The 13,064-nt window shown below is 48.1% G+C and overlaps 1 protein-coding gene and 1 long non-coding RNA gene across 5 annotated transcripts in view; one reads left to right on the top strand and one right to left on the bottom strand.

The window, feature by feature from the left end:
• NDEL1 (nudE neurodevelopment protein 1 like 1) overlaps positions 1 to 13,027 on the bottom strand; it is a 21,281-nt gene extending 8,254 nt beyond the window's left edge. Inside the window, exons 1-6 of one of the 4 annotated variants that reach the window (XM_019008531.2) lie at positions 9,715 to 9,902; positions 9,173 to 9,234; positions 5,636 to 5,733; positions 4,150 to 4,303; positions 2,904 to 3,052; positions 1,794 to 1,930 (exon numbers count right to left, since the gene is read on the bottom strand). In XM_019008531.2, the coding sequence (XP_018864076.1) occupies positions 1,794 to 1,930; positions 2,904 to 3,052; positions 4,150 to 4,303; positions 5,636 to 5,733; positions 9,173 to 9,199 (565 nt within the window). In that variant the 5' untranslated portion in view covers positions 9,200 to 9,234; positions 9,715 to 9,902. Of the gene's footprint in view, positions 1 to 1,793; positions 1,931 to 2,903; positions 3,053 to 4,149; positions 4,304 to 5,635; positions 5,734 to 9,172; positions 9,255 to 9,714; positions 9,903 to 12,738 lie in introns of those variants that run through there. The other 3 variants (XM_015645876.3, XM_015645875.3, XM_015645873.3) reach the window with 3 other exon arrangements.
• Positions 9,951 to 11,862, top strand: LOC117245251. The gene is made up of 2 exons (XR_004499738.1): positions 9,951 to 10,042; positions 10,397 to 11,862. It is a non-coding gene; the product is annotated as an uncharacterized LOC117245251 (long non-coding RNA).
• Positions 13,028 to 13,064: the final 37 nt, after the last annotated feature.

Here is a 13,064-nt window from a genome sequence, read left to right as displayed (position 1 = left end):
TCCCATCCCATCCCATCCCACCCCATCCCATCCCAGACAGGAGGGAGCACACAGCTCCCTGTCCCTGGATGGGGGTAGCTGATTTGCCCCAGGATTTCTCCCCAGTTGCAGTCACCAAAACTGCAGCTGGACACAAAGAGCTGCTGCTGCTGCTGAGCCCAGCTCCTGCTCAAACACAGCTCAGAAAAACACAGCAATGTTTTTCACACCTATTCCTGTGTTTCCCATTCCCTACATTCTCCTCCCAGTTAATAACCCACACAAGCCAAAGGCAGTCCAAGGGTTGCACCCAGTTTCTTGATGCCCTGACAAGTGAAGGAACAGAAGGGAGGGCAGTCCAAAGCACAGGGAAAAGCCTGGGCATTAGAAAAGCCTGGTTTTATTCTCACCTCCCTCCCCAGGCTGAAGGTTATCCCTACCCTGTTCCTTCCCTTTCCACAGCTTTTTGTTATACAGAACATCCAGCACAGCCCAACCACAGATCTCTCAAGTCCCCAGAAAGATGCAAACAAACATTACATGTGAGTTGTTCCTTTTTGGGCAGAGCAATTGGAGATTTCACAGATCTCCTATTCCTTGCCTCAATCTGGTACAAAAGCAAAAATTAACTGCACATCACAGCTTTTAAGTTGTAACAAATATTTAGAACTGATTTTAGGTAAAACAGCAAAGCTGAAGGGAAAATCTGTCTGGGCTCCCAGAAGAGGATCTGAGGCTGTTCAATCAGAAATGTCATATTTGAGTTTGACTGTAGCAGTTCTTTCAGAGGCTACTGTTCCTGCTTGCTGCCAGGGGGAATAACTCACAAATGCTAAAAATGTCCAAATGACTCATCTAAGAAACAAGATGTCTGTTTTTCTGATTGTTCCAGTGTTCTAGAAAACAGTCCTCTGGGTTTTGCTGGTTTTTCCAGTTTTACTGCCCTAATCTCAAATTACAATACATATATTTCCTCAGAAAATTTCTTTCTTCATGTTTATTACAAAATCCTGCGCTTCCAATACAGCTCCCAATTTCTGGGGGACAAACTCACTTCAAAAAGATCCATAAAGGAGACCAACAACAAAACAATCCCAGCCTGCTGTCAGGTGTGTTCTTACACTCAGGTCCAGGCCTTACACCAGGAAATATTTAGAAAGCCTCATTTAGGGAACAAAGTTGCAAACCACCAATCTCTAAAGTACATTACTGGCTGGCACAGGCCTATGAGCAGATCACTTCCCCAGTTAGAGAAATCAGTTTATAACATCATTAAAATGCTTCCCCAGCATCCTCAATGTGAAATCCACTGGGGAATTCCGAACTCCCAGAACTTATCCCAGAACACCATCCCAAATATCTCCCACAGGTCTAAACACAGCCTTTACCAGAATATCTTAAATAATATATTTAAGGTAACTTCCAAGGGGCTTAGAAGGAACACAGGAGAGATTTTTTGAAGAGTTACTTGGTCATTTATCCTGTATTTCCCTGTCACTTCCTGTGCTTTCCCTTCTTATAAACCCACAGCAAGAGGAACTTCTGAAGCAACTTCCTCAGTTCTCCTCTGTGGAACAGAGTATTTTTGTGTTAAAAATCCTGAATTCATCTATTATTAATTCTACCCTAAATGAGGAATTTTTTCTTTTTGTCTACACTGGACATACAAAGAACACACTGTTACTAAAACCTAAAGCATCCAGTTCAAGTCTCATCATGTGAGGCTTTCTAGAAACATGAGCTTTGCTTGCTGCACATCTCTTTTAGCAAACCAGCCCTGCACCAGGAGCCAGAACCAACCAGACCAGCCATACCTCTTGCTTCATCCTTTAATCTCTGTACAGAGACCAGCAATGACTCCTTGTCATCCAGTTCGCTTTCTAAAAATGCATTTCTCTCAATAGCTTGGTTCAGCCTTTGTTCAAAGTCTTCCAATGAAACTATTGTTGCCCTAGAAACAAAATCCAGAATATTAGGTTCTTCAGCTCAGCCAGCATAAAAGCTTATTCAAAAGCATAACAGAAGGTAAATGTTAGCAGGGCTATGTTCAAGGGAAGCATTTGAAGGCCGTGGAAATGCTCCTTAGAAAGGAGTAATCAACTCCAAAAAACAGGAGAGAAAAAGTTGAGAAGAACACGACAGCATCTGGCTCTCAGAGATGGACCAAAGCTGTGGGAAAGAGCCAGGCCAGAGCAGGCAGCTCCTTTTTCCCCAAGCCTTGCTCCAAAGCTGGGCACTGACCAGAGCTCCCAGCGGGGCTGGGCTCCCAGGGCTCTGCCAAGGTGGGCAGCAGAGCACTGGGACATTGCCCATGACCCAACTCCTCCCAAAATCAGTGTCAGAAGTTACTCATGAGCCTTGTGGGAACAGGGCCTCAGCTCTCAGATCTTTCTGCAGATAGCCAGAGGCTCATTCCTGCTCTCCCTGAATCCGTGGTAGAATTCCCACTCAGCAGAAGGGAAGCATGACCTCCTCCCAAACTGGGTGTTCCCACAGCAGCCAGTGCTCATTCCAGGCACTTGGAAAGGGCAGGATTGTTCCCTCCAGCTGTTCTGCAAGGGACCAGGAGACTCCTTTGGCCTGTTTGATTTAACAGGGACTATGGAAAGCAGGAGCTTCTGACTTCAAAGGGGCTCTGAGGCAGCAGGAGCACAAACATCAGTCACTCAGCTGGGGGTACCAAGGGCAGTGCCCTGGCCTGGCTGGCTCTGGGCTTGTTCCTCACAGCAGCACAAACAACACTGCCCTTCCTGCTGATGATGAGGGGCAACTGCACTGCTCAAAGAGTGCAAAGTCTTGGGGGTGTCTGGGGTTTTCTGATTGTTATTTTAGCTTTCAGCAACAATGAAATGCTTGAGCTGAGTAGCAAAGAAAAGATCTTTGTGGTGCAAACTTGAAGGGAAGAGGAGGTTAGCAGCCTTCACCTCTTTGCACGTTCCAGGTCATCATTGGCCTGTTCCAGCTCCCTCACATATTTGTGCAGCTGATCTTTGATGGCTCTTGTCTGGCTCAGGTCATCCTCCAGCAACGACACCTGCTTGTAACTCTGGGCATACTGGTGCTCCAGCTTCTCCTGAAACAAACAGGGGGATAAACATCAGCTGCTGGCACTGGCCAAGTCATGGGCAGGAAAAAGGGACAAGAAGCATCACTCTCTTTGCAGCATGGAGAAACTGGAGAGGGAGAAGGAACACGCTGTGAATGTCAGAGCTGGCCAAGGTACAAAATCCCAGCTGCCTCTGAGGGATGCATCCCTGCATCTGCTCCCCACAGCCTGCACTGACAGCTGCTCCAGGAAGGCAGAGAGAAATGCAACTGCACAGCCTCCCCTTCTGTGCTTCTGCCTTGACAACACCCACCCTGACACCAGAAATCCTCTGATGTGTCCCTTGGCAAAAATGGGCCACTGAAATCTATCACAAAACCTCCAGGCCCACAAACTCAGCCTCAAAAGACTGAAGAATTCACTGCCAAACACCCTCTGAGGGCACTGATCGGGGCCTATGGAGAAACTACAGACCTCATAAAACACATCCTGAGCCTGCAGGTACAGCTGAGACTGGAGACACAAAGTAATCCCATAAACCCTCCTTGCACTGAGTGAATTTCTAACCTCTGTCTTCACTAAATAAGCCAAGACTGCCCAAAATGATGCTTTTGCAAGATTTCAAGAGAGACAAGGACTTGTTAACACAGAGGCATCAATTCAGAGCTACCTTCTCCTGCTCCTTAAGCAATTCTGGCTCCACAGACACGGCTGTGAACGGAGGTGGAGACTCCCTGAGAAATGTGCACAAATCACCCATTTTCTGGTTTCTTTGGGGTCTCATAAAACCAAGGAGACGCTGAGGGCAAAAAGGCTGGTTTGCAAAGAAAGGTGACAAGGCAGTGGCCTGATAAAACCCCTGTTGCTATGCTGATGTTCTCTGTGGAACAAATAAAGCCCCAGGAATTCAAACCAGCACAAACTCCAGGAGGAAGTTTCATGACGTGAACAAGAAAAGTTCTGCCAGAAATGTCCCTGGCCTTATTTGGGGTACATGCCACGCTTCAGTGTGGATCTTAACCAGACAACTCTTTTTATTTGGATATTCAGTGCCCAAGAGCAGCCCAGATGAGATCCAAGATGTAGCTGAAAGGAAAAGCAACACTACGACAGAGAAGACTTACCTTTAATGTTTCCACTTCATATTTCAGTCTTTGGTTATCTGCTTGCAAATCTCTGTTCCTCTGCTCAGCTTGCACTAGCTGTGCCTCCAACTCAGCTTCTAATTCCCTGCTTCCCTCCTGGAATTCAGCCAGCTCTTCACGAGCCTCCTGGAAGCTGCAAGGAGAAGATTTCATCAGTGGAAAATCCAGCATCTCCCAAGTTAAATCAAAGCCTGCAGCTCTTCTAAAATACAAAGCTGAAAAAAACGGAGTTTTAAAACACTTAAGTGTCATTCATAGACCTCTAAGGTGAAAAAGAAAAATGAGGAAACAGAGAAATTACATTAAGCTAAGCTATTGAAGGAAATGAATTCTCTTACATCAAACTCAACAGCCACCTTGAATGCCTGTGTGGATCAAAGCTATTTACAGGATTCATGGGAGAAGCACTTTGTGCTCCATTAGCTCTCACTGCTGGCAGACTTTATGGAACAGACAATGAATTAAGCAAACATTTAACCAGATTGTGGTCAGAAACTGAAGAGAGAACAACAGTTTCTGCACCTTTGCACTAGCTGGAAAATTAAGGTTTGTAAAAATCATGCAGAGTCAGGAAGGCAGGACATGCCTACCTCATACCACCACAAGTTATTAAATACTAGAAGTAGCCACTCCACATACTTTGCTTATTAAATTTGCATCTTTACCACACGTAATAGCTCAGCCCTGAGCAAGCAGCAGAGAAAACCACTGAGGCTTTAGGCAACAACACATCCAGTGGTGTCTCAGGTGGAATTTCTGACACACTGGAACAGCTTAGGGTTCTCCACAAGGACAGGCCCCTCCACATTCCCAACATGTCCCTCCCAAAAAACCCCAAACCAAACAAAAAAAGCCACTTGGACCTTGGGCTCTTAGGGCTTGAGAGGGATTTAACCCCAAAAAAACCTCAGCCCACCCCCCAGATGCACAGCATTACTCCAGAGAGCAGCTTCTCTTGGCACTTTTGGTAACAAAAAGCCCTGTGTCCCCTAAGAGATGCAAACCACTGGTGCAGGCAGGACCAGGAGCTATGAAACACTTGAATAAAATGCAGCAGATACCAAATCAGCCACTTTTCATACCAGTAATTCCACTCCAAGAAGCTTGAGGGAACAGGAATGATACAAGGCAAGCCCAAAGGTGCCTTCTTATGATAAAATATCAAGATACCACTTAAGGCAGCACTTTAATTACACAAAGGTGCACATGATCATAAAAGGCTCTGCTCTTGCTCAAACATGCTCAAAACGTAGCCTGCAGTTCTTGGCATGGTGACACTGGGCAAGAAACACTCAGCTCCCACAGAGATGGAAATTTTAAAGCTGGAAATCCTCTCCAGAGAATTCTCTTCTCACAAGTTTTCTCTAAAGTATCTAATAACCATCTTGGTGTGGCCTTGCAGAGGAATAGATTAAACATTGTTCAGATCATTAAGAACCAAATTCAGTCTGCAAATCCACAATACCTTTGTTTGTACTTCAAGGAAAGCTCTTTCCAATATGCAGTTTCCTCCTTTGGACTCGAAAAAGTAGGGATTTCTTCACTGTCCATGATCAACACGACCTGCAGGACACAAACACAGGAACACACTCAGGACAAACCCAGGCAGAGCACCCCCAAAACCTCTGCTCAATCCTGGCCTTCAGCCACAGCACCAGGACATGGCACCCACACCCAGAATGTCCAGAATCCTGCCCAGGGCTCATCCAGAGCACAGACCTGCCCCAACGAGCCCCAGGATTTTACCCAGCCTCTGGAAGTGCTTGTGGAGCAGCCTGAAATGAGCCCAGAAGTTTTGGCTGGATTTTGTACCTGCCACCAAAACTCCAGCTGGTGCCACAAGCCCACCCAAATTTATACACTCAAATTTACAGCTACCAGTTTCCACTTTACTTCATTAAATGTTTTTAAGAGATTTTGCCCCCTGCCACCACACAGTGACTGCACTAGAGCTGCTTTTAGAGCTGCAGAGGTGAGTAGTGAAGGAGGATGAACACCCCGAGTGAGGTAACTACAAACAGCTCTGTGTGGAGATCAAAACTCAGCTTATTCTTCCTGCAGCAAGTCCTGGCTAATTCCTACTTGCATCACATGCAGGTAACAGGAATTATCCAGGTAGTTCTGCTGCCTCAAACAGACACAAGGAAGATCAGCCTCTCCCACAGATGTCACAGAGCTCTGTTCCCAGCCTGGAGGAGTCCAGAGAAGTTTCCCACACCAAGGCACTGCTGTGCCCTCTCCATGAGGATCTTCCTTTCTTGGACCTCCCCAGGCTATCAGCCAGCACAAGAAACACAACCCAACACACTTTTTGTATGGTTTTCTATGGTCTGGGGGACATTAGAGGCCTCAGGTCTGAGAGGTGATGAAGGAGATAAAATGCAGAGCAGGACCAGGAGAATGCTCAGACCCCAGCCAGGAGAGGCACCATTGCTGAGCCCTCCCCAAGCAATCCCACAGCTCTTTAAGGCATTTTTTTTTCCTTCTCAAAAAGCCAAGCCTCAAATGCTGTCCTTACCACCCAGAAAAAGAGTGGGGTGAACCCAGCCTCCCCTGTGCTCCAAGCAGAGGCTGTGAACAACGCCTGCACCAAGCCCATTGATCAGAAGAGCTGATCTAAAAGTCCTGACTTTCACACTCTAACAGGCATCACTTCTCTGTCCCTTCAGGCTAAAATTGTCACACTGATGTGTTCTGTATCTCAGTGACCCACATTTTTGACACCTAAAAGTGGGCCAGAACAATCCCATGCTTTCGTCAGAGGGCAGCCAGGCCAAACACAGCGAGGCAGAACTGGCACATTGGCTCTCCAGCTGAGCCTGCAGCTGCCACAAGCCAAGAGCATATTTATCCAGAGGGTTCCAAGCACCTCAAAAACACCTCCAATCTCACACTGTGTTTATTTAACTCCACAGCTTTACTGCAGAAGCCAATGTGTCATGGCTCAGGTCCTCACACTGCCCAGGAGAACGGATGGTGATTCCTTTCCTGCACTGAGCAAATGAAAAGCAGCTGTGGAGCCATTCCCACCACAAATTTCAGACAGGATTTTCTTTGGGAGCACTTGCATCAGCCATTACCAAGGCAGCTCAGTCACTCCACAGGGATGAATCCCAAGCCCTGTGCAGAGATTGTGGATGTGGAGCTGAGGATTCCTGCCCATTCCTGCAGTTCCTCGCTGGGAGCTCGGAGGGGAGCAGACACCTGGCAAAGCTCTGCTGTGCCCAGTGATTCCCAGTGCCAGGACAAGGCACTGCTGGGTGCTGTCCACAGCTCTTGTCCAGCACTGATCCAAGCCTTCCATAAACGCCTCCAACCTTTCCCTGCACGGCTCTAAACCGGCACAGCGCAGAGGCTCTGACCAGCAGGGCGCACGTTCATCCCAGAATAAATCAGATAAAGCACAACACAGGCTCAGCCCCCACAGCTCCAGAGGGGCTGAGCTCAAAAGGTGAGCAGCCAAGCTGGCTGTCAGTAAAATTCAGGATATGGCAAGGAAAAACCTTGTACAAGGAAGCATCTTACATCATTTCCTAGAAGTAGCTGAGATAAGGCACAAGACTCCTTCCTGTCTGCTCACACGGGGCACACCCTTGGAAATCAACATCCAAGGGATCCCTGCAAGCACAGCAGCCCTGCAAGAACAGGAAGGGCTGCCTGGGGCTCCCAAGGACAGGGGATGTGTTTGCCCCCCACTCCTTGTCCAAACACCTTTTCCTTTCAGACACTGGAGGGAGGAGATTCAGGCCCTGGGCAGGAATTCCTCCTTCCCAACACTCCCAGATCTTCTCCAGCCCTCTCATCCTGCCTTGGTGAAGTGGGTGGTAGGTCATGATTCATGATTGCCCCTGCTCCATGTTCCCCACCATCCCTAATGCTATCAGTAGGGATTTGGGACCTGCTGACTGCTCTGCATAAACCGTGCTGCAGATGCCATGCCAGCCTGCACTGCTGAGCTCCAGCATCCCTATCCTGCTTTTTATCACTTGTATTCCCATGAGGGGCAGGAGAAGGGCACACAGACACCCTACAAACACGATGCTTCACAGCCAAAATATCAACCTGGGAGATGCTGACAGCTTCCAAACCTGCCCCCAGCACACGTGTGGCCACGGGAAAATCCTTCACTCCACCAGCCCTTGCCCATTCCCTCAGAATGATAGCACAAAAACATGGACTGTGCAAGCAGAGAGCAAATCCCAGGAGCTATCAGAACACAGCCAGACAATTCCACACATCTCATGTGTGGGAGAGAGGATGCCCACGGAATACCACGAGTTTAACAAAAACTGCTTTGCCTCAGCCTGTTGTCCCAGCCCCAGGAATTCTGTCAGGAGCTGAGAACCAGCATGGCCAGCCCTTCCTATTCAGGGCTCCTTTGCATACGTGGCACTTGCAGAATCCAGCCTTTGACAAACAACACTGAGGCTTTCAGGGAGCAGACAAGACAATGCAGCAGCGTCTTCCAGGGAAAATGAGAGCAGGCTTATGCTGCTGCCCACTCAAATTCATTCCAACACAGCTTAGCATTCACACAGTGCCCTGGGAAAACACAGCTCCGTGGGCACAGCTCCAGCTCCAAAGCTGCTCCCAGACAAGAACTACGTTCAAAACACCGAGGCTCCTTTCAAGCCCCCCCCAACAAAGTCAGCAGGACACAGCAACTCTCCACTGTGAAAAGGAAAGAACTTTTCCATGCTGCAATGACTCTAAAAAAAACACAGAGTGGAGGTTAAGAACTTGTCTAAATCCAGAGGGGTTTATACAGCACAAATCTGTTTTCCCACCTCAAAAGCATCCTTCAAATGAGAGGAGCAGTATCCTCCGGATATCACGAGAGCCAAAAGCTCAAGAATTCACCAGAAGGAACCCAACTAACATGCAGACTATTTTTAAAGTAATTTAAGGAATCTTGCATTCAAGGCCAACCCCAAATCTCTCTGGAACCACCTCCCAGCTAAGCCATGAAAACACAAACACAGCTTGAAGCGTAACACGGTACCTTAAAAAAGCTTCCCGGGCTCTCCATGTGACGGGAGACTGCAGCGAAGCTTGGGATGAAATCTAAGACCAAAACGCTCAGCCTGAAATCCAACACGACATCTCAGCTGGGACCCACCCCTTCCCACAGTGGGGAATCCACTCCTCCCTGCTCTCAAAGTCACTCAGTCCCTCACACGTCACACCAGGGATGACTTTGAGCACTGTAATTCACCCTGGATGTACCTGCAGCATCTCAAGTGGCTGCAGAAAGAATTCCTCCTGATTTTAATTGCCTCACACTGTCTCATTTAAAACCAGCTCATAAATACTGCCATATAAAGAGAATGAATATTATTTGGTCTTCACAGGTCGTTTTTCTGCACATTTTTCAGCTTTCTTCCTCACAACCCCATTTGCCCAATATTTTCAGACACCAAACATGAAAAACTAAGCAGAAGCAAAAGCAAGGCCACTCAAACAGGACCAAGCACAGGGCTGAACTCCCCCAGCTACGCTTGGCTGATCCCCCCTCCCTTCAAGGCACCACAAAAGTTCACTGACCTTTGGAATTAAACAAGCAACCAGCTCAAATAGGACTGGATCAAGAAGTTCTGCCAAGCTCACATGTGGCCTTCAGTTCTCGAGATAACAACCCAGTGTGGCTATCACAAAATGTCCAAGTGCCTGCTGGCTGCCAGTCCCCCCTTCTCGGAGGCAATGACGCCGTCACCGAGTGCTGGCACCACCCAGGGCTGCCACCCACAGCAGGAAGGACTGTCCACAACCAGCTCTTCTTCCTCTTCCCCCTTTTTGCTGATTCACAGGCAGAAAAGCAGAATAAATCTTGTTTCTGTCATTCTTCACCTTCTCAAATCACGAGGACCAACAGGTAAGCTCCAGCTCCTGAAGCTCTCGATTTTTTCCCCACAAACACAATCAAAACTCAGAGCAAGGTAAGCCCAGCACTTCAGCCAAAACTCAGAGCAAACGTGCCCTGTCTTATTGGAAGATGCAAAACAAACAAGCAGAAGCTGTGGATTAGATTTCACCGATCAATTTGGGCTTGTTTTGCTCATGCTGGAATAGGAGCCGGCGGATTTCCATACGCCTTTGGATGTGTGCCTGCATCCATTGCTGGGATGAAACTGAACCTCTGGGAAGTGAACCTTCTCCTGCAGTTCTATTTTTGAACTGAATGTTCTCGAGTGAACCACAACAAATGCCTCCTCCTCTCTTACAACAGCAGCACGGGAGCTTTCAGGAAGAGAAGAAAGTCACCGAGCACAACGTCAGCACAACGCTCCTTGCTCTGCTGCAATGAGAAATCCTGCATTTCCAATTTGGGCAGCACAGGAGACAGGAGATAACCAATTCCTACCTGCAGGAACTTGGTGCCAAATTCAGAAAAGCCTTTAAGATAAACCAAGCAGCACACAGCAAAGCCTTGTTATCTCAACAGCCTCATTAATCAAATATAACATGTCTGCTTTGCACCACATGGCCAAGACTCATCTGTCTGGTGAATATTTGATATCCAGTCACAGGAAAACCCTTGAAGAGTGAGCCAGCACTGGGTTAGAAGCCTTGAAACCAGAAGAAATGCACTGATGCAAAAAGCCTCTTCTCAGAAATCAAGCTACAAATACCAAAAGTATCAGAATTTCCTATTAAAAAACATATCTTGCTTTCACAAACATGGGAAGTTTCAGACATTTGACCTCTGTTTCTTCCCAAGTAACCTCACTGACTAAAAAAGAAGAGGCTGGTGTTCCTGCTGCAGGTTCAATACCTGCAGAGGTGAAGGAAAGGCTCCTGGAGCTGTGAATGTCCCAGAACACCCTGGCCTGAGCACGGGGACAGTTTGCTCCCAGCTCCGAACCCAGGAACTCCAAAGGGATGAATCCACACAGAGAGGAGTGCACAGCAAACTGGGAAGGAAATTCAGGCTGTGGAAAGGACATGCTTGTCACTGCCTGAGCCTCTCTCCCTCCTAGGCAGGCTGGTGAGGTGTGCCAGGCAGCAGGAGCTCTCATCCTCTCCCACGCCAGGCTGGCAGCTGCCATGGACCTGAACCCCTCTGGGGATCACCCCACCTTCTCCAGCTCTGCCTGCTTCAAACCTTCAGGAATCCCAGGGCACCCCAGCCAGCAGCGGTGATTCACCTGAGAGCCTGAGCTCCCTGCTGCCCCAGCAACCCATCCCTGTGACAACACCTCCTGGGAAGGCGCTGGCCAGAGGGAGAGATGCTTCTGGACACCACAGAATGAGCAAGGAATTCCAAGGGAAAAGCACTCAGCACGGATTTCTGCCAAAAGAACTGAATTCTGTCGCTTTTACATCTCTGAAGTTCCACCAGTGCTGGGGGGGTAAAATGGATTTGAAAAATCCCCCCCAAAATGGCACCACAGAGCAGCCCCCAGTGGAGAGGGGCTCTTCAGTGAGCACTTAACAACAGGAATATTAAAAGTAACCCCCCAAACTCTATGTTGATCAGAAGAAGGAACCAGCACAACCTTCCACTGAGCTGTGGGGACAGAAAAGCCCTCGAGGGACACAACCACATCATGAAAAATCTGCTCTGTTTGGTCTGGCTGGCTTTGCCCGGGGGTCAGGGCAGCACAGCAGTGCAGGCAGCTTGCTGAACACACTCCCCAGTTTATCTTGATTATGTTTGTGGTGTCACAAACATCAAGGGCTGCAAAAATATCATTTCCTTTCTGCAGTCTGACTTTCCTGGCACCTCAAAAAAACAACAGTAATCGACTGAGGGCATAAACTGTACTTTGTTGCTGTACTTCCTGGCAGTCTGCTGCCAGCAGTGTCTCCAGAGACAAGATTCCTTATGACACCAAGGTCACAGACATCATCAGTCTCGTGCTTTCTCTCCACTTTCTTATTTTCCTTTCTCTTTTCTCTCCTTCTCCACCAAATGAGGAATTATCTTACATACCTGCAAACTGTAAAGAGTCAGGGGGAACAAAAAGAGGGTTTTCCCCTGGAAAGGAAAGAAGGCAACTCAAACACTGACTCAAGCACTGCCTCTGAACACTTCCTTCACTTCTGGGACTGCCAGTGACAAGTGGGATTAAATCTTCTCACCTGGGCTCTGCCTCCACATGTACAACAATATAGAAATGCACAACCCAGCCAGGAAACAGGACAGGGGATCTCTTCCAGGGCACACCTAACACTGTTAATCCCAGATCCACACTATTTACCCACCTCTGCCACATCCTGTGCAGCCACAGTTAACTGGCACCATTAACCAGCCTGTCTGTGCAGTCACACTGCAAACACATCAAACTGACATTTAAATAAATAAATATAGAAGCACAGGAATCATTCAGGTTGGAAAAGACTTCTGAGATCATCAAGTCAACCTTTGACTAATCACCACCCTATCAACCAGACCAGAGCATTGAGTGCCACATCCAGGAGTTTCTTGAACACCATCAGGGATGGGAACTCCACCACCTTCCTGGGCAGCCCCTTTCCAAAATATCTAAAAGCCTCCCAGGCTCTTTTTTTTGCCTTGGGACAGTTTCTTCCCCTCACAGTTACTTTTATCTCTAACAAAACACTGACCTTGGAAAGGCCACCAGCTCTCTGCAATGTCCAGGAATTGTTTCTTGGGGGGTGGGGGTGGGAAAAAAAGGTAAAGGAAGAAAAAATTTTTTCCTGAAGTATCCAAGGAACTCTTCTACAGCAGTTTCTTGTATTTAACCACCTCTCAGGCAACAAATGCCACCGGCATCCAGAAGTGCCCTTCACCCCCGCACTTGTGAGCAAGTCAGGAGAGTGGCAGAGGGGAGAGAAGGCCTGAGTCACTGCCAGCGCAGACTGGGCTGTGGGTGGGAGAGCACAGCTCTCCTCCTCCCCGGGAAGGAGAGGGAAGGGTCGCTGGGAGGCAC

Source organism: Parus major, chromosome 18 (assembly GCF_001522545.3).
Source record: "Parus major isolate Abel chromosome 18, Parus_major1.1, whole genome shotgun sequence".
Classification (NCBI taxonomy): Eukaryota; Metazoa; Chordata; class Aves; order Passeriformes; family Paridae; genus Parus; species Parus major.
The sequence above is the reverse complement of the archived record's forward strand: the minus strand, read 5'-3'. Positions and strand labels throughout refer to the sequence as shown.